Source organism: Centroberyx affinis, unplaced genomic scaffold (assembly GCF_046629955.1).
Source record: "Centroberyx affinis isolate AG114_WGS23_722 - 3 ecotype Tasmania unplaced genomic scaffold, CSIRO-AGI_Caff_v1 ptg000267l_1, whole genome shotgun sequence".
Classification (NCBI taxonomy): Eukaryota; Metazoa; Chordata; class Actinopteri; order Beryciformes; family Berycidae; genus Centroberyx; species Centroberyx affinis.
In genome coordinates this window covers 161,059-183,778 of record NW_027278948.1, presented here as the reverse complement: position 1 = coordinate 183,778, position 22,720 = coordinate 161,059, and the positions used below count along the sequence as shown (strand labels likewise).

Genomic DNA, 22,720 nt, shown 5'->3' with positions numbered 1-22,720 from the left:
GCAGCTGACCATTTCACCTCGGTCACATGCAGCTGGTGAGCCTAGCTTGATCTTGGTTGTAAGCGCCTGCAGAAGTGTGCGTGTCATGGTCACGACTGCAAATACATCTTATCAGTTATGAGTGATGAATGAGTTTGTGGGTCTACAAGTTCTTGTCGGTAAGTCTTGGTAGATTGGAGCCCTGAAACACCATCATGCCCTTGCTGGAATGGGTCTAACTATTGCTTGGACTGACATCCATGTGTTTTTGCCTCTGATAGAACTTGGCGAACTTGTTGAAGATGTTAGTAATGGGCAGAGCCACGATCAGCAGCCCGCAGATGATGCACAGCGTTCCTACCAGCTTCCCAGCTAGCGTAACGGGGAAGGTGTCCCCATAGCCCACCGTAGTCATGCTAATGGTCGCCCACCACCAGCCAATAGGGATGCTCTGCAGCTCAGACTCCAGAGACTCTTTCTCTACAAAGTAGATGAGAACAGAGAAGATGGATATGCCTACGGACAAGAAAAGCACCAGGAGCCCTACTTCGCGGTAGCTGTGTCGAAGTGTGGCACCTAGAGATCGCAGGCCGGCTGAATGGCGGGCCAGTTTCAGGATACGAAACACCCGCATCAACCTCAAGATTTGCACCACTTTGCCCACATTCTCCAGTTCTGTGCTCTCCCCTTCGTCCACGATATCAAAGGCCAAAGTGGTATAGAAGGGCATAATGGAGATTAAGTCAATAATGTTGAGCGGGCTGCACAAGAACTTCCTGGCTGAAGGTGCGACAGCCAGACGAACCAGAAACTCCACAGAGAAGCACAGGACACAGACGTTCTCAAAGAACGCCAGCACCGGGTTTTCAATCTCCTTGTCGTTGAGATCCACCTGGTGGAAGTCAGGCATGCTGTGGACACACATGGCCACGATAGAGGTAATGACCACGCTCATGGACACTACAGCCATCGCTTTAGCTGAAGAGGAGTAACCCGGGTTCTCGAGTCGGAGCCAAATATTCTTGCGGACATCAGCGCACCAGGAGCCTTCAAACGTCTCTAGGTCGTTGTCCAGAGACGACAGCTCCTCAATAGATGAGTCGGAGCTGTGGAGCTGCTGCTCATCGCTCCTCTGATCCCAGCCCTTGTCCTCAGCACACTCCTTAAGTGCCTGGAATTTGTTGCTGCAGCAGGAATCGAGGTGGCGCTCCTTTATGCCCCAATACTCAATCTCTTGACTGAAAGAGACCACGCACAACCCCTCCATCAGGTGGATTTTGCCTGTGAGGTAGAAGTTGAGAACGTAACAGAAAAAACTTGGATTGCGGTCAAAGTAGTACTCCATCTCAGAGGGACTGAAGTCATCACAGAGCTCCAGGATTGCCTCTTTGGAGCTACAGCACAGCAGACGTCCCAGACGCGTCTGTGGAAAACGTTTCAGAACATCGTGCTCCATGCGCTGTTTGAAGCCTCCGACGTTGACGTTGATGAAGCAATCATCAGGGCAGTGCCTGCGAAGAATCTGTCCGTACACCATGATGGAGTTTATATCAGCTGTCTCGTGTCAATCCCCCAAATCCAGATGCCGTTCAGTTACGCTTGGTGAAACTTTCAGAGGCTTCTTTTCCTACACACAAAGAGATTTAAATTGGTACACTCTTACAGTCATTTGCCCAAATTGAAGAGCATTACATCACAGCAGTTAAGCATCAAGGTACAAGTAGGTATTCTGTGGCATCCTATAATGTAATGGTGAAATCACAGCACAATTTGCATTCCATTCTTTAGTCAGCATTTAAATTTGTTACAATATGTCTAAATAGATAAAATGTTGTTTCTGTCAAAAATCAAATAAAGTTGGCAGTAAGTCAAACATCAAAAACTTATGGTAAGTTGTATTTCCATTTGGATCACAGGCTACATGTGTTTTACAGAGGACAACAACACCAAGGGCTTTAAATTGGTCTCTTCAGAAATGCTACATAAATTAGCCTACACCAGAAAACAAAGACCAATGGCCCATTAAATTGACTGCATTTACTGCTGATGATGGTTTACTGCATATAACTGGTGTTGACGAAAATATAATGATAATCAATGGGCCGTAGCCAAACATTACTGTGTGTATAATAGGCCTGGGGCTTAATATCTTCCAAAAGGGAATTTTGTAGTCAATGTGCTTTACAATACATGCTGATGCCGACTTTTAATGTTAGAGTGCAGATAGCCCACAGTGTCCTTTAAAATATCATCTATAGCTGCTGTCACTGTTAGTAGTCTTGCTTGTAACTCTTTGGGGAAAGAGTTGCAATGCCTTGTGTTACACATGATAGCCTTTCAGCTGCAGTAAATGGCAAGGTCAAGGTCAAATTTGACTTGTGTTGTCAAAGTTACACTATGATCTCCTTGTTTGCCTAGTTTGTTTAAAATGAGAAAACTGAATCCAGACCAAATAAAAAGATGTAGACTTTGTCCCGAGAAGTTGTGCCGGGTAAGAAACTTGTCGGCTCTAACTGACATTCGGAATCACACGCAGCAAAAGCATCTAAAAACTGGACAAAACATTATTTTTGCCACATGTCCGCGAGCGCAGCTACAGAATGACAAACTACACTTCATAGAAGCAGAAACTCACAGAGGACTGATAGCAGCGACATACCTGGTGCAGATGCTCTCCCTTGCTGCACACTTTAGTTTCTTTTCCTCCGTCTGGAGCTTCAGTGAAAGGTGCAGTGGTTTGGTGTTTCTCTGGTCCGGCGCAGGGCGGCACGACACTCAGGAAGGGACCGTGGGTCACATTTGGCGCACAGCTGGCACATAATTTCCTGTCATATAGAATGACAAATAGGTTGAGGCTTTGATGTGTTACCTGCTATCAGTGGTTAGGGTGGTTTCAGCACGGGCTTGGGCTGCTCGTTTGGGGTATGCCAAATTTATCACTATAAATATTTGATGGTTGTCGACAGGACATTCTCTAAGCTAAGTGCTCGCATCCGTCTTTTAGGGGTTCCTCGCTTTTTCTCGTTTGTTTACTTGCTTGTGTAGGTGGAGGATAAGATAAAACTTTTTTGATGCAGCAGGAACAAGGAGAAATAGAGTATAAGCACATAAATAGAATAAAGAAAAAATAAATTAAACACTATAGAAACAATACAGCAGTAAAAAAAGAATGTAAACAATTGTGGGGATATATAAATGTATGCTGATGATAATGTAAACACATTAGGTGGACTATGGGGAGGGGTATAGATTACTAACATGTAAATTAAGTTACAGTTGTTGATACAGTTTCTTACAGTTGTTATATATAGATGTTACTAGCAGTCACAATTTATTACACAAATATGGATTATTATCAATTAGAATTATGTGCTATATACTGTATAAATGTATAAACATAACACAAATACAAAATTGTCAGCATGTGCAGTACTGTGCAAGTCTTAGGCACCCTAGATTTTTTATATGAATTTTGTCTTAGATGTTTGTTTTCTGCATTAGTGTCAGTAAACTGCTCTTTATAGTACATTTTTATATTTAGAAACTTTTCGTTTCATTATATTTGAAAGCATCTTCACTTTACAGATTTTTTTTTTTTTACATGTGCCTAAGACTTTTGCACAGTACTGTATATATATGAAATAGAATGATTAATATAGCAGTGAGGGAGATGGGACACTTTCAGTGTGAATCTTAACTGTTTGAGATGATGTACTCAGTAATGCCATTTATTAACTGTAGATGGCAGAATAAGACTGCATTAGAGGCAGCCAGGCAGGGCAGTGTGGATCACTGCCCAGGGAGCAGGTTGCCACAGAGAGGTGGACCCATACACAGTGGGTTTTCTATCAAATTATGTAATTCTCGACCAGTGCTATTGTGTGAATTATTTACCTTTATATTCATTTTTGGATGGGCTGGCCCTTTAAATTTGATTGAATCCTTGCAAAAACACTTTTGGAACACTGATTTGACCAGGACTAGAGGGCTTTTTACAAGTGTATCTAACATAAATCCCAGAGCCACAACAGATGCAGCGCTTCCCCTTAACCCAATTAACCTCTGCACTGCACAAGATGTACCGCTCTTTAAAACGGTATTTTATCTGCTTGCATATTCTTAAGACCTCCTTGCCAACGGCCGGGACAGACGGTTACTCGTTCAGCTCTATTCCCAAGTGCGGCAGTCTTCTCAGCAAAGACTGTTGATGGTGTGGGCATTGATTGCTAATTTCCAAATGGCCTAGCTGGTGAAAACGGTTTGAGAGCCAGAAGTATAAGAAGCCATCTGTCCTTTTGCATAACAGTGTTTCCCACACCATCAAAAGTGGTCAGTGATTCAGCATGACATTAAACTACCACCAAAATGAAAATGCTTTCCAATGAAAATGCAATTAAAATGCTTGACTTAATGTGACCGTTTATTCCTCCATATAAAAATACATTCTCCTATAGTAATCACATTTCGAAGAAAATAGTTATGAAAGGAACATTCAAGAAATCACAGGAAAAGTTATCTGTTATCTAACAGCATTGAAGGCAAAACAATTTAAAATATATTTACCAAATATAATTACACTTACATAATACAAAATACACAAAGTTGAACATATATTTTGTTATATTTTGACTGGTTTTACCAAACATTGACAGTTTCAGTTTAGGTAATTGATCTGTTAGCAGTTGTGTACCTGCTTATCCAATCTTTAACCACAAAAAGTATGCCTGTTTAAAGAACTTTTAGTGTTAAGTGGCAAACAAGTACAGCTTTTTTAAGTGAATAACTTGCGGTTCATCTGTTCGAAAAACATGGATTTGACAATGCTTGGAGGTGTAGTTTTCCTCTGAAATGTAGGGAACCTGTGTAGTTCTACAGTTTCTTCAGGACAGAGAAGTGTGACACAGCGGGCAGAAGCTGTATTTGCCGATCTCCTGCTCTAGAGCGCAGTGTTTACACACACTGCACATCCAGAACTGGTACTCGGGGATGGGCAGGCCTGTTACGATGCATGTGGGTAACTTTCCCTCCGTCCTGACGAGACAAAGATTACAATGAATTAGACATTTCAGGGAACATTATGGCATGATGTAAGGTCGTTTAAAAACTCACTACCAAACAGTTACATAAAACAGTCAGAAATACAGGGCCCAATGTTACTTTTCCCCAGAAATGTATTGGCTCCGATCATCTAATTAGCTGTTTTACAGTTACTAATCAAAAATAAATTTCTGCACTTGAAAATCCAATATGAGTTTTGGTCTCATCGTCTATTTTCTCCACTGTTGAGTAGTTCTTTTGTCTGTTTGTTTGAAATGCAGAGAGATGCAGCATAGATTTTCAGTGTTTCTAATAAACTAATAAAGCCAATGCTCATAGATTATTTTCACAATAAGAGTCCTCCACAGAATGTATTTCACAGGCTAGTAGAATACATTGTCTGGTCCACAGTGATGAAAGGCAGAGAAGAATATTCAAGTTTGCGCCCTCACCCCTCCGGTGCGTTGTCCAGCTCCACCACGCGGCTGTCCTTGGGGCTGTGCTTGGTGAAGATCTCCAGGGCCAGGTCCTCGTACAGCTGCCTCTGCTCGGCCTCCAGGCTCTCCAGGGACTCCAGCTTGATGAAGGCCCGCGAGCACGTGCTGAAGGCCCGGTTGGCTGAGGAGCAAATAGCCAGCAGGGAGTAGATCTCCACCGCCGGGATGATGTCCTCGTAATCGCGGAGGTGAAGGGCTTTTAAAAAGGAGGGAACGGTCAGAGTTAAGACTTCTGTTCTGTTTGGTTGAGTTCAGATTCTTAATAAATATGACAGTCAAAATTACCCCAAGAAACAATCTAAAGAACAGGTTTAGAAGGACGAAGAAAATGTAAAGTTAGTGTAAAGTAACAAAGCTCATGTACACAACCATTTTCATACTGAATGAATACAGATGGATTCTCCTGATTTTGAGTAAAAATATATCCATTATTAATATGTTGAATTGTCCCATGCAGCAGGCTACCTGTGCGCATGGCGTTCTCCATGTAGCCTTCGTACAGCTGCCGCTGGGCGAGCAGGAAGAAGTGATAGGCCTCCGCTCCACGCCAGGCGTTGTCCACAATACGGTTGTCTGAAGAGGCTGCATCTTCCTCGAGGAGTCCAGCGAGTGCAAATGTTGCCTAAGTATAGGAAATATAAGATTGATTGACACAAAAAAAATTCTAATACACATGATGCATTCAAATGATGCATTCTTACATTCAAAGTAGGTTGTTGACTTTGTGGAGCTTCAAGAATAGGCCATAAACATTATTTGAAATTGCAAATGCTCTATCCAGTTAGCCTGGTATCCAGCCACCCCCTATGGCGATTCATAATTCCTTATGAATCTGCATGCAAATTCGAAGAGTGCTGAAAACTGCGATTCATCCAGTATATCCATTTTAGAAAAAAATCATTACCTGAAGCTCATGAAGCAAAAATATATATTTTTGTAAAATATAGAGGATCCAGTCTGTAAAAGTGTTATCAATGTGTTAACCAAGGACTTTCATTAAATACTATCCTTTAACAAAAAAAACATTATTTGATCTTGTGCTATCAATCATTTTAAGAGGAGCACTTGATTTTTTATATTTTATTTGGGAAAGAGAAAATACATGATAAAAAAAAATTAACGTATACTTGGCCCCAGAGGATAGCACAAGAAAGTGTAACTTAAAACTTTTATTTCCATTGTGGTCACTGATGGAAAACAAAATAACACACAACACAAAAACAATCAAAAGATCATAGGATATACATGGCACTAGCTAAACTGTCGTAATACTGGCCACCTCTTACTTTGTTCCAAAGTAATGTTCATGCTGCCTTATTAAACATAGCTTTGGTAGGACAGTTTTTCATTTGCAAGGGGAGGCAGTTCCACAGATTGATACCAGAGAAGCAAAATGACCTTCCAGCTGCAGAGCTTTTCATATTGTAAGTAGTAGTAGTAGTAGGAGTAGGTGTCACTTTTCTCAGATGGGGGACACTTCATTTTGAAATGTGGCCATGTGTGGGCCATCTATGTCATCGCCTACCTCTGACTTCTTCCCTTTGGCTTTGCTCTGCTGTGACGTCTTCACCTGCCCGTGGTAGTTTTCAACCAGCAGCGCTGCCAACACATACAGCTTCTTCACCCTCAGTGGTCTGGTCCTTTTGTTAGCCTCCTCATCCGCTATCTGAAAGAAGTAGCCACAAACAGTATAGCATGTGCCCCAAACCTGATATATGCCAGCATCTGATGAGCTCTATTCCAAAATACAATATGTAAGAAAAAAAAAGTATCAGCATGAAAAAACATGCCTACCTTAAACATGAGTTTGGCCGCATCAAGGAAATGGTGGGCTTTCCGATACAGTTCCACCGCCTCCAGAGTCTTACTCTTCTCAAGCAGATGTGACGCGTATTTGGCAAGGAGAGATTTGATTTCTTTCATGTTGTGGTTCTTGGCCAGTTCCACTGCTTTGTTCCACTGTAGGAGAACAAAAACATTGTACTAATTCAAAAACACAACCGCAATCTCTAATCTCTAAAAAACCTACAATACTCTAAAAAGAAACTAAATTATGTAGCTTTTGGAATATAGTGTGACATTAATCATAAAAAGTCAGTGAAATATATTATAAATGTAAATTTTAATGGACATCACACTTGAGAAGATATTTCAAGTCCAGAGTGTGGATATGTGTGCTTTTAAACAGCAACAGCAAAGTTACATGGAGACCCTCACAATGAAGTGACAGCTCCACAACGCATCCCATTCATTTTGTTGTCAAAAAACACAGCATTAACTCAGCAGAACGTTCCTAAAAGGGAGGACGTTAAGGCTGTTAATGACTTCTTCTCTTGGGTCAATTACAGTGTTACTGCGCTCTTCAACAGAGCCAGCTGTGGCAGAGACATTTTTTTTTTTTACAAAATGCAGCAAAAGCAGGTTGCATGGTAGGGAAAGAAAGTTTAAGATTTGATGCTGTATGCTGAATAAAGAAAAGTTAACAACCTCTATTGAATATCTAAAAGCAGAGTTTGAGAGGACCATTCACAGTCCGTGGCTAAACATCACTCAGGACGAGGGCGGGAGTAGGAGGACGGGAAGTTCCATGGTGACCCTGCTGGTACAGTGGTGTCAAACCTTATGTTTACTCTGGGAGAACTGTAGCCAAATGTAATTGGACTGTCGCTCAGAAAATGCTGGCGCCGCGAGCGCTCTGGCCGTCTCTCACCTGGTTCAGATGGACGCAGGCGTCCACCGCAGCTTTGGGCTGGTTGCACTTCAGGTAGGCGTTCACAGCCTGCTCACACATGCCCACAGTGGCAAACATCTGGCCAATGTCCTACAACATACAGACAAAAAAAAAATCAGATAGATTCTATTTTATGTAGGGATATATAGGTTTAGAGTCACTAGGTTCTGAAACTGCTGATATAAAGCTGAGCAATTTGTTGGCTATAGTCAAAACTATAGTCTTAGCTCACCGGCAGCAGTTTATGATTCTCTGGTAGCGAGCTTGTCAGCCTCTCAAGGCCGTCATAGTCCTCTAACATGTAGTAGCATTCTGCCAGTCTCTCCTGGTTGCGCCCCTGAAGGTAGTACTGCACTGCATTGACCCTTGAAATAAGGACGATAGAGAGAGAGAGAGAGAGAGAGGGAGAGAGAGAGTTTCACCCTTAATATTTAATTACATCTACTGTATTGTTTTTGAACTTCTACCATGAGTAAACAATATTTTTGCACTAAGTAGATCTTCCAGAGAAAGAAAGGAAAAGCAAAAGCCCAGTACCACTTCTGTCTGTCAGCAAAGTAGTCTCCAATTGCGTTGTAAGCCTGTTCCAGCAGCGCGTCGTCACAGTCCCCAGAGCCAGTCTTGAGGAGCTGCAGCACCCTGAACCAGTCCCCCAGCTTGATCCTCAGGCTTATTGCAAGGTCCCTACAGAGAGAGAGAGAAGTCCACTGTCCACCGTTACCACCAGGTCAAAATAACTGGTGCCATTTCATCCTTTAGGGCAGAACTGGCACTAAAAATGACGCCTACAAATACGCTAACATGCCTCAATGCTATGTGTACCTGCGATCCATGTCCAGGTACATCCTCTCAGCTTCCTCGAACCGGCTGAAATACGCCGCCACCTCCGCCTGCTTCATGGCCTCGCTCTGCAGGTTGCCCAGGCGCTTGACGAACTCAATGCCCTGGTAGTCCTTGCAGCGGACGAAGGCCTGCTCGGCCGTCTTCAGATCCAGTTTCTGGAGGGCCGCCTCGGCCAGGAGACGCCTGACAGGTTGATAATGGAGAGAGGGGGCGGTTAGGCTGCTGTCACCAGTCTCCATCAGTAAACGCAAGAGCAACTGTTTCTCAGATAATTACAGTGCCGATATAAGATCTTATTCGCTGAGTGCCAGATGACATGTAACAGACCTACATTTCAAATGTCACAGTATCCCTTTCATGGCTTGACGCATGAATAGAAATCCTTACACCGACCCTAATCTTGTCGTGAATGTGATTTGTTAGAGCTGTCACGCCAAAAGTGGGCCCTAAAAAAGTGATTTGCCAACTTACTAAGAAACATTGTCTTAAATTAAGTTTTAGCGACAACAAAAGTGCCAACTGTACTCCTTTCACAATCCTGCCCATGACTAATGACTAACACTTGTACCTGTTAACCAAATATCAAGGTGATCTTTATCAAGGGACCATCTGTAAGCAATACATCTGTGTCAAACTCACAGGGATCAACCTGTCAACCGCAGGGATTCTCATTATTTTCTCACATATTGGTACCGAGGCCGAGGGCAGGAAGGGACATTTTTTGAGGTTAGCACATTTGGAGGGATGCTGCGAGAACGGACACGGCAGCCAGAGAGCACGTTCAAGCAACATCAATCAGGCTGCTGCTGCAAAAACCATACTGCAAATCTCTAATACTCTGCCACGTCAGTGTAAGGATCCTCCTACACCACCGGAGGATGCGCTCAGATGGAAAATAGTACTAAGAACAACTGTTCTTTAGTGCTAACCTGACTGTAATTTTGAAACTTATAATAGTCAGCAAAATTTTCATATGAATAAATGTCCGTTTTGCTGCTCTCTATCACTGAATGATATAACACCGTAGTGATTCAACCTATATCCAGTTCATGAATGAATGAATTCCATATCATTTTACAGTACAGTATGTTTTCTAAATAAGTATTGATCTAATGGTAGAGGCAACCTCTCATGCACTTACCACAGTCTTGGGTGAGGATTGTCTTCAATGAACTGCGAGGCGTCTTCGATCCCCACTTTCTCGATCAGCGCACGGCTGTCTCTCAGGGAGCGGATCTCAAAGTTGATGAGGTAGTCCTTGTTAGGCCTCTCTGGATCCTGCAAAGCAGTGTCCCAAGGCTTCATTCAATAGTCACAAACAGCACCTCCAGGTAGTTTCAAGAATCAACTAAGTTCCTAGTTATGTCACCAGTCTCTCTTTATAGCAATACAAATTAGATTAGTTCTTCGCATTTTGCAATCAGCTGTTATCATAGAAAGCTAAATATGTGGGTAATATGTGTTGTGATATGTGTGTGATAGAAAATTCATATTTACAGCACAGGTTCCCCCTATAGAGTCTGATTAGATTATAGAGCACCTTGCTGCATAAATTTGCATATTAATGAGGAAATAGTTTCTTGAAACTACTATAACTCCTTAATGAATTAAGAAATGGAGTTCATATTAGTACCAGCCATGTGTTAAGTGAAGACAAGTATGTTGACTGAAATATTTGCTAATTAATGCATTAATCAATGACCTCATTAGCACAGCTGGTTATGTTTAATATATCAAGGTGATTATGGCAGGACAATAGGCAGCTCAAGTGCCTCTTGTTTTAATCATAGGGTTACCTTCATGATTTCATCAAGCAGGACAGACTTGATTTCCAGGTCTTCAAAATTGCAAATGTATCCAGATGTTTGGATAGGTTCCTGATTTTAAGGGACATAGAAAAAATAAATTATAACAGTAAATAATTATAACAGTGTTTATTTTGCAACAATAAGGTAGTCGTGCCATGTGTACCATTTGTTAAAGTAACTGAAATTGTGGATGTATGAGACAGTGCATAAATCCTATGGTATTTGACCATCACACAAGGATTGAGCATTCACCTCTGGGTCTAGGTTCCTGAAGACATACATCCTGGTCTTCTCCATCATGGCAAACAGATCAGGGTTGTCATTCGCCCACTTCATGTCCCACACATCTTTGCGCTCAAATTTGGACGGATCCCCAGCAGCCGCCTGGCTCCCAGAGCTGTCGGCCAAGGAGGCGCGAACTTCCAGGTCCAACAAGGTCAGCACGCCTGCGATGTCGATTATGGCCAGACGGCTGCAGAAAATCACGCTTATATGTGAGAGCATTGCAAATGTGAAGCTCATAAATACAGCAGACAGCAAAGGTCTACACACACTCTCTCAAATGTTCTATTTTTTAGACTTACTGGAATTAATAAAAGGGTGTGCACACTCACGCAATCGAGGTGTTTCAGTTTTGAATTTTTAAATAAATTGCCAATTTCTGGCAATAGCAATAGTAGCGTTTTTGTTTGTACCTTGATTTTGCAAATGTTATATCCAAATTAAAGTGAAAAAAAGATTGATTTCATGAATTTTCATTTCAGGCCTTCCTCAAGGCAAAATCTGAAAATGTGTGTAGAGTTTTGATCTATTGTGTACATCATGAGCAAAGTAATTATCTCATTATCTTGTGTCATAGCATCATTCCAATCGCCACTTGGTGCTTGCCTGGAGTTGCAGTTCAAGGAGAGATAGTAGGCTCTGTTGTTCAAAGTGTATTTCTGCATGAGGACGACATTGGGGAGGCTGTATCTGTGGATAGTGCCAGACTCACGGCCCTGCGATCACACACACACACACACACACAGTATACAGCAAGAGAAATAATTGTCAGTATTTCAATTCACTGCACAAAGCAAAGTTCCATAACAAAAACTCAGATTTACATACCACAATCAGTGTCTTATCTGTTGCTGTAATACAACAGATGGGATCTCGCGTTGCCTGAAATACGGAAGAACGGAAGCATATAACTATAACATGACCAGTAATAACCAATAACAGCAACAATGATCTGCTACTTACTATATAATTATTTCAGGCCCTTGAATTTATTCCTTTGTCAACTAATACTGAACTTAAGAATTTCAATGCCATGCTGTATTTACAAGCTTTTACGTTTAAAAAAGTAAGACCCGAGTCTGTTCCAGTGGCCTACATGCAGTGGAAAAGGTATTTTGTATGAATAATGCAAATAATGTGAACAAATACTTCACATAGGTGGACAGCTAAAATTAAACCTAGTGTAATGACTTAACTTAAACATGTAGTTTATCAGTAACTGTATGGTCATAAAAATCGCCAAAGGTTGAAAAGGTGGAGTCCAGCGGAGTAAACTTCATGCGCTTCTTAAAGTGTCACTTACTGTGAAGGCTTTCGCAAAGTCCAGACCGCCCTCATTGGCTCCAGATGGGGTGCTGTCAATATGATAGACCCTAGAGAAGGAGCGAGAGAGACAGAGACACAGAGACACAGAGTTTGGCTTTCCATCAAGGTGATTTTTGGCATGGGTGCCAGGATTGCCCTGGCAGAACATTAGGTCATACCCAGACCGGGCGTGTCTGGGACATCGGTGGTAGTTTATTCAGACAGATGAATGGACCTTTTTCATGGCACTGTCAGTACAAACACCCTACACTGAAATGGTAAGCCAATAAGTCTGAAATGGTAAGCCAATAAATCAATGTTTCCACCTAGGTTGGTGGAAACACTGATTTCATCCATTGACTCAAGGAAGCCAGCCTTGCGGTTATTTTGCCCTCCTGTAACTTTCCAGGATCTGCTTGATAGGTGCTGTAACCTCTGACGCAGGCATTCCATTTCTTCCCCCATTCACTGACTGGTTTTATTAGCTTGGACACCCACGACAGGCAGTTCAGATGCAGTTCAGATCTCTACTGTAAACATTGCTTTGCCAGTTGTGCAAAAATCTCACCTCTCTCTTCCCTCCTTCCTAGTTCTGGTCACTTGGTTGATCTCCAGGGCGGTTAACTTCTTCGCCACGCGGTACTGCCATGTGTAGAAAGCCTCCTTGGACGCAGCGATCACATGCGTCTTAGTCATGGTGACAAACAGCGGATCTGACAAGGCGAGCGAGTAGACAAGTGACATACTTCATTACGCGGAAGCAGATCAATGTGGAGTGCTTTGATTTTGTGTTGTCAGGCATTTGGCAGCTGCTAAGTTTGTCATTCATGCAATTTGGTGGATCATGTGTGTCCACTGGCCTTTGCAGTCAATTTTCTGATATAGGGGTGATACTGTGTGATCAATCAGAAGAGCCTCCAGTACAGTTCATCTTACTTTCTCCTGTTTATTTAGTCTTCTTTCTCCTGTTTACTTGGTAAGCTCTGATATCTGGAACGCCATTCACAACTCTGAGCCTTTCAAATCTGCAGACTTTGAACCTCCTTCGCCTGCGGTCCTCAGTAAACATTCTGCCAGCAGGTCCGTCACGTCATGCAGGAAAGGAATGCTGAATGTCTGTGAGATATAAAGATGCCCAGCGCTCACTGTCTATTTACTGTAGGATGCTGTGGGCCCATGAAAGCCATAATTGTGGGAAGGCAGGAACCCTAGACGACCACTGCCCTTTCAAATCTGTCTACAGACGGGCTGTGATCTGTCACACCGGCTTGAAGGAATACGCTGAAATTGTGGCTTTGATCAACCCACTGCTGTGCCAAAAGAAGATTGTTACCAAGCTCACCTCTGTATGCCCAGTGTCAAGTTTGCATCAACACCTAAGCACACTGATTGTTGTACTGATGGTCCACAGTATAATTTAGCATCATTTTAAAACTTAAAAAACTTATTTAATAGACCAAAATGTCATATTCATGTCATGTCACAGCTTACTGTGCATATTTCTCCCATCTGTCTGTGTTAATGTGATGAACACTTGAGTACATCCTCTTCAACATTAAGTCTGTCAATGAAGACATCCTATTTGCTGTATAATTTTCAGTGTTTTATTGTAGTAATTCTTTCTTGTATTATATTTAGTACTCTCTATTTGTCTTATTCCTATCAATATCCTATTCCCTTCCGCTGTGACAACGCAATTTCTCCACAAGGATCATTAAAGCTTCATCTAATCTAATCATCCAATCTAAGAGAGAGAGAGATTACAGACTCGTGGTTAAGGAGGTGCTGACTGGAAAAAATAGTTTCAGTTCTTAATGAAATGGCATCACAATTTCTTCTTTTCCCCCCCCGATTTACTGTATGAACTCACCAATGTCAATGTACTTTGAATCCAGCGGAGTCCCGATGGAGTTACACAGAACCAGCACATACTGAAAAACACATCGGGGCAATGTTATCCTACATGTCAATTAATGATTCTAGGTCAAAACAAATAGTCCTCATTTTGGGTGTGTGGTTTTAATTTGTACTTTACCATTGCATGACTCGCAGGCTCTACCTCAGGTTCCTCCTTTGTGGCAATGAATTAGAAAAACAGGAGGCAAACATGCAGAGAAACATTTGGATGGCCATGTAATCAATGTCACACTATGACAGCTCATACTATATCCTCCCCATGATATTTCTGACAGTTTGCTTCCCTTCTGAATACTCAAGGGGCCCCACAAAAGATATTGGCTCAACTTCCCCCAGAGGAAACATGACATGACAAAAAAGTCAGCTCTCAGATTTAGATCTAAATCTAATCACCTGAACTCTGCTGGTCTGTCTCCTGTCATCTGAGACTGACCCTCCTGCCTCCATCTGGCTCTGTTAGAACAGAGTGGTGGATTTATTCAGAAGTTACAAGACTGATGGCTGTCTTTTTAAATGACTATATTCGGGGGGGGTCATGACAAAAAAAGTCAGCTCTCAAAATATCATCTATTAATATTTATTATACAATGGCCTGGGTGAATGCTTGATTCTGATTGGCTGGAGGGGTGTTGATCAATTTCAAATAACCACATAACTTTAGTCCTTATCAGTGGTCTACATTAATACACCATGTTGAGACTTCCTTACGAATTGAATGATATTGTGTGCAAGGGTACCAATTAGGAGACAGGCATCACTTTTATGGTATCAACAACATCTTTAGCAAAGGAATACACACTTATTTTAGCTTTATTAACTTTCTTCATCATCTAATCACCTGAACTCTGCTGGTCTGTCTCCTGTCATCTGAGAGTGAATCTCCTGCCTCCATCTGGCTCTGCTAGAACAGAGTGGTGGATTCAGTCAGAAGTTACAAGACTGACGGTTGTCTTTTTAAATGACTATATTCAGGGGGGGGGGGGGGGGAGGGTGGAATACTCAAGGGCCCAATGGCTGGAGGGGTGTTGATCAATTTCAAATAACCACATAACTCTAGTCCTTGTCAGTGGTCTACATTAATGCAGCATGTTGAGCATGTTAGCAAAACCTGGAATACACTTATTCTAGCTTTATTAACTTTCTTCATCATCTAATCACCTGAACTCTGCTGGTCTGTCTCCTGTCATCTGAGACTGACCCTCCTGTCTCCATCTGGCTCTGTTAGAACAGAGTGGTGGATTTATTCAGAGGTTACAAGATGGCTGTCTTTTTAAATGACTATATTCAGATTAACTCAAAGATAATATATGATACACCACTGCAACTTATTAAGCTAACATTACAGTCAATCAAACAGAAATATATGGCTACATATTCCTTCACTCTCTGGTAGCAAACTTTACACTATAGTAATTTCAGTTACAAAGATGGATCATGTGAAAGTGACAAAGACATGTCTATCGTCTACAAGTTAAATTCACTTAAACACATTACTTTATCACTCGCACTGGGTTGAAGACAGAATGTCTAGTTTCTTCTTTCCCAACATTTTCACAACACAACCTGCCAGCACCGCTGTTCAGATTAAACTGTCTGTGCCTGTCATTTGATTGTGTGTTTGTTTAACGTTGCCCGGCTTCCCGGTTGGGTAGAGTTTTCCATTTTTAAGCATTGTGATCGGCCCGAAGGTCCAAACACAAAAATGATAGATAAACTGTCGCTCACATTATGTCGAGAACAAGACGGGAGCGGCTGTCAGGCTCGAGCCTGGAACTTTACGCTCGAGTGAACTTTACGCTTTCACTCGGTCTTGCTAGTCTCGTGCCTGTGAGCCTTCTCTGCGCCTCCTCGCACGTTCCCAAGTCTGTTCAAGATCAGACAAGATCAGGGGCCCCCTAGTGGGCCGGGGACCCCCACCCCACGCCCTCCCGGCTGCAGTTTGCTTCCCTCACATGGTCACATGGTTAGGACAGCCACCTTGGAGGTGTTTGTACCTGAGGGTGGGTCTCATCTGCCTTGGTGGCCAGGATGCAGAAGTCCCCCGAGGTGGTGATGGACATCAGGCTCTTGACGTATTTGACGAACTTCTCATTGTTCTTGGTGTCCCAGAACACCACGCAGTACTCCTGCCGCTCTGGCTTTGTGTAGGCATACACCACTGTGCTACAGCAGTAGCCCCACTGTCGAGAGAAACACAAGAGCTGGTGAGAGACTAACCATTTGTATGGGATTGTTTTTTACAAATGGGAAAATGTGTGACCAGATATAGTCGAGTTGCCAACTCCCCAGCCTCTGGAACCACAGTTTGCCTAAACTGGCCTAGGATTAAATCCCACCAGAGTGTTTTTTGACTTTGCGTGATAGAATAGGGGATTATAAATAGGGAGAAAACTAGGCAAAACTCTTCAGGTGTTGTCATTTACCTTGTAATCAGGTCTTATGTTGGCAAAGTAGATGTAGGAGTCCACCGCCAGGCCAATGCGCAGCCCTCCTCCCTCCCAGGCAACTCCTGTCATCTGCTTCCCAGACACTTTCAGAGTTCTCAGGTGCTGTCCAAACACAGGAGCGAAGACATCATTTGTTAAAAGTGCAACAAGTACGATTTTTACTGCCCCATAGCACAAAATAACCATAATATTTACTCCTATTTTCAACTGCTCAGTGATGGGAGAAGGTGCTACAAGGGAGCATCCAGCAAGAAGACATTTCGTTCTCACGCAAAAAAAAGCAAATGACAAAGCAGTATTATTATTCCAGTATTTTCCAAAGTGATATACAGCTTACTACTCACTGCTGTGAACTGTCAATGTGTCAGTGCAATTCCTTGGTTGCCGATGTAGGTCTATAAAGGTCAGCGATTATTTAATTACCCTTTCAAGACAATGCATACCTTACTTATACAATGATCGATATTTCAACAGTACACATACATATCCCAGAAAGACTAGCTAAATAGAGATGGTGGCCTTGTGGTTTGTCATTATTACTTTTTTCATACACATTAAGGATCTAAAAGTCAACAGCACCTATTCCCAATTTAGCAATGTATGGTGGACATTGCAATGCTGGAGGCCCAGAAACCATCTTTTTAGTCCATTCTATGCAAATTCCTCTGTTTGGTCCCACATATGAAACAGGCTGGTACACTGTATGGCAATCTCTATGTCTAATCTCTATCTCTAAAATAGGTATAGGGGAAGTATAGGGAAGCAAAATCTTCTGCCGCACCTCTCCAAATGGTGTGTAGAATTGCACTACATTGTATTCTTTCTCCATATTGGCGGCTCTCAGGGAACCTGCCACCGCCAGCACGCTGCCACACTGGTTCCACTGGATGCTGACCACGCTCATCAGAGTGTCGATGTATACTGGGTCTGAAGAAAAGGCAGTAGCACAGCTTGTTCATCATTAGTAAACATTTTGAGTGAAATGTAACCCGGAGGGCATAGAGCAATCTTTGGCACAGGGGTTATTCGCTTACTCTCATCATTCTCGTAGCGCATGATCTGGCACCTTCCGTTGTCGAAACAGATGGCGAGACACGGACAGTCTGGCTCAACGTAGCCCTCGGTTCCCGCATACCAGTGGATACCTGCGATACTGATGGCTCCAGTCACATTACTCAGACAGCTGATGGTCATTTTCATCTGCAACGTAACACAGACCTCTTCATGATAACAAGTTTTCACATCCTAATATTGAAGCATGTGATGTGGTTAGCTTGAGAGAAAGTGCTAATCACCCTCTGGTAGATAAAGTCAGGGTCAGGGTGGGACATTAACGCCAGCCACTAGCCAAATGCTGGTAAGTTCTGGTTGTGGCTGGTAAGCTGACTACTACCAAGCACTGTTGCAGGTAGCCAGTCATCGTTTGCAAGTCTTATTCTGCTCTAAAAATCTAACTGGCTGGTAAAAGAGTGAAAGTAGATAGTGAATTTTGGGATGTACCAGCCACTGTGGCCAGTGGCCAAAGAAGTGAAGACAGTTCTGGATTGTTTTTGCAATAAGGTACACCAAATCATGAGCAGCCATGCACCACATTAAGCTTACACACTCACTATGAAGTTTCCTTGATTGTCGTAGATATGCACTTCCCCGTTGGCCATGCCGAAGAGAAGGATCTTGCTGTCTGGCGACCACGCCACATGGGCGAGCTGAATTCCCTTTAGCTCCTTTCCCCAAATCCGGTTACCTACAAAAACAATCCTTTATCCCACTGTACCAGTTGTTCATGCAAGAACTTAATCAAATATGCGATTTGCCCAATATGTGATCTGAGAAATCCTTCTCAAGATAGCTTAAGTCACTTAAGCTGATTTAAATCTGGGTGGAAAAACATTGTAATTGATGTAAACCCGCTGACATTTTAACTATCCAATTTTAAAGCTTTTACAGGACTTAATACCGTGTATATACAGCGTATAAGATTCTGTTAAAGGTCCAGTGCAATGAGAATTGCATTTCTCAATTCCATGATATAATTTAACGAAGGACCAACACTGGATATTTGTTCCTAAAAGGTAGAAATATTAGCATGCAATGGATGGCACAATCATAGGGAAGGTTAGGCTCTCACTCAGTCCTATAAGCGTTGTACCATTTAACCATCAAAAAGGTTTAAGAAGTGATAAAGAATCAAAGCAGAAACACTTGGCCTACCATCTACAGATCCGACTATGACCGCCCCGTCTTCGTACACAATGCAAATCTTCTGACCGTCTGCGTTCCAACTCATGCTCCTCACCACGGACTTGTTCCTGTTGTTGATCATCTCTTCGTACCATGAGCCTTAGGGAAGGGACGATTGTCAAATCAAATAACAATAAAAGTCAAATTTATGATAAGACAACCTGTGTTTTTAATTTGACCGCCATAATGACCTTTGTAGAGCATCCATACGATGATGAGTCCGTTCTGGTCACTGGTTGTCAGCTTTTGGTACTGTTCATTCCACGTAACAACTTGTACTGCACCTGCGTGTGTGTAGCAATCAATGAAATTTCAGAATATGTTCATTTACCTAAATATCCAATAAGGAGAGACGGAATGGAGGCAGCCAACGCAAAGCTAGGGTCTGAATTGTTTACATAATGTACATCAGCACATATACACACTCCATGCATTCAGATGGCAAGTCTTCATGAGTGATATCGAGCATTGATTTGTGCCTAAGGACAGGTTGTATATAAAATGAATGGCTGGGTCAAGTCCTAGCTTTGCCCAAACTGACTTTCCTTTGTATGGGTGCTGCCTGTCATTAGAGCCCAGTCTTATTTCCCACTGACTTTACTCATATCTATATTATCCCATAAACAGGACAAGGTTTGGTAACTGTATGACTTACCGCTGTGTCCCTCTAGAGTCTGGTTCATTGACAGATTACTGGGTGCAGCAAGTCCTTTAAGTTTGGCATCATCTGTTGAGAATACACAAGGTGAAAGAGATCAAATTCAAAATAGCATGGATGTTCATGGGACATTCAGAGAGAGAAGCGTTGAAAACTGGTTACAAAAAACAATCTGAAACTTCAATCACAGAAAAGGTAATACATTTTGTAAGTGAATGTCAGCCACGACTTTTTATTTGTTTCACTTTACTTTCTTGGTGATTTGCCATTCACCTTGTCTGGCCAGCAGAGAGGCTGGACAAGGTGGTACCATTTCTAATTACAGTGACTGGACACTGAGGCACCAGAACAGCCAAAAAGCTTATTAAAGTTTTAAAAAGACTTCTCACACACAGTCACAGCAGCCGTTTCACACCCTGAAATCTGAATCACACGGGCATTACATAACAGCTCAGATTCTGACTGATTTAGCAAAACTTGAAAACAGAGTTAACTGTAAGGGGCATGACTCCTCAAAACTGAAGTCTTAAAGTTTGTGCAATGTCATTTAGCTGACCACCGTTGTTATTGTGCTGACCTCACCTGAACTGCAACTACTGTGCGTGACAGGTAACTCAGTTTAAAAATAGCTTTGTTCAAGCCTCACACAGACAGACCTCAGGCTGACAACAGAGGATTACTGTTTTGCCTAATTCCAAATTATTATTCAAACTGTATTCATACTCCCTTCCTTCTTCTGCTCCTACTACTACTACTAAAAACAATAATAATGTGATAAGGTCAGATTAAATTTTAATGAACCTGTTGGAAATAGAGCTGCAACGATTAATCGATTAGTTGTCAACTATTAAATTAATCGCCAACTATTTTGATAATCGATTAATCGGTCTGAGTAATTTTTTAAGAAAAATCAGTCAAAATTCTCTGATTCCAGCTTCTTAAATGTGAATATTTTCTGGTTTCTTTACTCCTCTATGACAGTAAACTGAATATCTTTGGGTTGTGGACAAAACAAGACATTTGAGGACGTCATCTTGGGCTTTGGGAAACACTGATCGTCATTTTCTGACATTTTATAGACCAAACAACTAATCGATTAATCGGGAAAATAATCGACAGATTAATCGATAATGAAAATAATCGTTAGTTGCAGTCCTAGTTGGAAAATTGGGGTGTTGCAGCAACTAACAGTAATAAGATACAGAATGGAAATATAGAATCGAAACATAAAAATAGAGTATGAATAAGAACTTAGCAAATTGGGGATACATGAACACATGCAACTGACAAATCCAACACATGTACGAATGAGAGGTATGGGGAAAAGTATGGACGACAGCATTAATAGCGTGTGCAAAATAAAAGCAGTAGGACTTGAGGCAAAGAAGAAATGGATGCAGAATATTTACAATATGAAAAAATAAAAAAATAAAAAATATGAAATATACACTATATAAATATGTATAAGTCAAAATGTAATTTTTTTCAATATGGATGCACAATGAGGTAAGAGGAACCATTATACTATATATCTGTCAACAGTCATATATATTTACAACATGTGTACATGATGTGCAAATGTGCATGGTATTCACATTAACAAGTCTACAGAAGGCCGTGCATACAGTATGTCCATCATAGAAAGTGTCCAGGCATGTAGACGTGCATTGTAAAAGCAATACACCTTACATTCTCTTACAGATGCAGACAACATATATACAGAGTGTGCCCATTTGAATATGTGCATGACATGCTGTCCCCTCTTCAAAACTCCAGGTGGAGGTACTGTACGTATAGACAAATAGCAATGTGCAAAAAATTTCCACATAGGGAAATTCTATTTATTTTCATCTGCCCCTCTCCAGGGAGGTCAGAGGTCACCTTCAGCTACAAAACATTGCCCCTGGTGCTGGTAGGGAGTCAAGGAATTTGATCAAGGACACTTCAGCAAGGTGAATGCGCCAACACCGGTTTTGAATGCAGGTCTTCTTGTTAAAGTGGTCTTTCTAACCACTAGGCCACCCTGCTGCCTGTGAGGCAAAAATCTACCTATAACAAAGTTTGCACTATTGTCCCCACAGTCTTGGACAGTCTAGTCTAGATTTGTGCAATTAATGTCGGTGACAAACTGACTGTACAATCAAAGCCCGTCTAAAAGCCAGGGGAAAGGCTGCCAGAGATAGACTGGAAGCAAGTGTGTGTATTTCAGGACCACCCAGCCTTTTAGTTCAGTACCTGTTAAACTTACCTGTTTGAGATTCAAGCTTGAGTACTCTCAGAAGACCATCGTCTCCTCCACAGGCAATAAAGCCTTGATCTTTGTTCCAGGAGATACATTTCAGATGGATATTGTTGGGGATAGCGATCTATAACGACAGGGAAGATTGTATGTGACTCATTTTAGCTTTCTTTAGCGTGTCTTTTGCATTTTAGCATGTCTTCATTGACGAAGGTAACGTTAGGTAAGTAACGTTAGGTGGATAAACACAGGGGATATGTCCTGAGTTTTTGAGGACTCACCTTCTTGCTGAGGTAGATGAACATAGTGGCTGATATGCAGACTTTCTATCCAACGTGGGTTAACCGTCAGCGTAGTAATATTAACCTTAGTTAAGATACAAACCCAATAAAATCGTTGACGTTAGCTTTCAAACACCGTTATGTTAGCTAAGCTAACTAGCTAACGATTCGAGACAGCTATTTTTGCAAGTAACAGTTAGCAAAGAGACTCAGATGCAGCCTCACAAAGTCAAAGACCAGCTGCGATGCAAGTCTTTGGTACTGATAGTTAATAGCTCATTTGGCTGGAAAACTAATGAAAACCAACATTTCGTTCATTGTTTTTGGTAGACTTTCTTACTCAGCTTCCCTCGGTCTCCCGTGGTAACCATAAACCGGAAGAGCTGGTATGGGCTTTCTGGTACTTGTAGTTTTTTCTTGTTCCCCACCTGTGCACAAAATACAGTCGCTTTTTA

General features: G+C 41.9%; 2 protein-coding genes across 4 annotated transcripts; both read right to left on the bottom strand.

Annotated features, from left to right (window-relative positions):
• Positions 1–214: 214 nt before the first annotated feature.
• Positions 215–1,516, bottom strand: kcns3a (potassium voltage-gated channel, delayed-rectifier, subfamily S, member 3a). Its single transcript, XM_071546847.1, has one exon. It carries the CDS (start codon positions 1,514–1,516, stop codon positions 215–217), a length of 1,302 nt encoding a protein of 433 aa, XP_071402948.1.
• A 2,970-nt stretch (positions 1,517–4,486) lies between these two features.
• wdr35 (WD repeat domain 35) lies at positions 4,487–22,403 on the bottom strand. 3 transcript variants are annotated; one of them, XM_071546907.1, is made up of 28 exons: positions 22,266–22,403; positions 21,994–22,111; positions 19,743–19,814; positions 19,279–19,371; positions 19,058–19,186; positions 18,457–18,590; positions 17,881–18,046; positions 17,628–17,773; positions 16,823–16,948; positions 16,394–16,579; positions 14,513–14,553; positions 14,353–14,441; positions 13,051–13,195; positions 12,481–12,550; positions 12,006–12,059; positions 11,784–11,893; positions 11,148–11,367; positions 10,884–10,964; positions 10,229–10,365; positions 9,067–9,270; positions 8,782–8,928; positions 8,477–8,609; positions 8,224–8,334; positions 7,308–7,472; positions 7,039–7,179; positions 5,979–6,135; positions 5,469–5,709; positions 4,487–5,010 (listed from the first exon to the last, which is right to left on the bottom strand). In XM_071546907.1, exons 1-28 carry the CDS (start codon positions 22,287–22,289, stop codon positions 4,860–4,862), a joined length of 3,591 nt encoding a protein of 1,196 aa, XP_071403008.1. In that variant the 5' UTR covers positions 22,290–22,403; the 3' UTR covers positions 4,487–4,859. The 3 variants fall into 3 exon arrangements, with proteins under 3 accessions (XP_071403008.1, XP_071403024.1, XP_071403016.1); XM_071546923.1 differs by having other exon boundaries at positions 14,353–14,413; positions 14,518–14,553; XM_071546915.1 differs by lacking the exon at positions 14,513–14,553 and having other exon boundaries at positions 14,353–14,413.
• Positions 22,404–22,720: the final 317 nt, after the last annotated feature.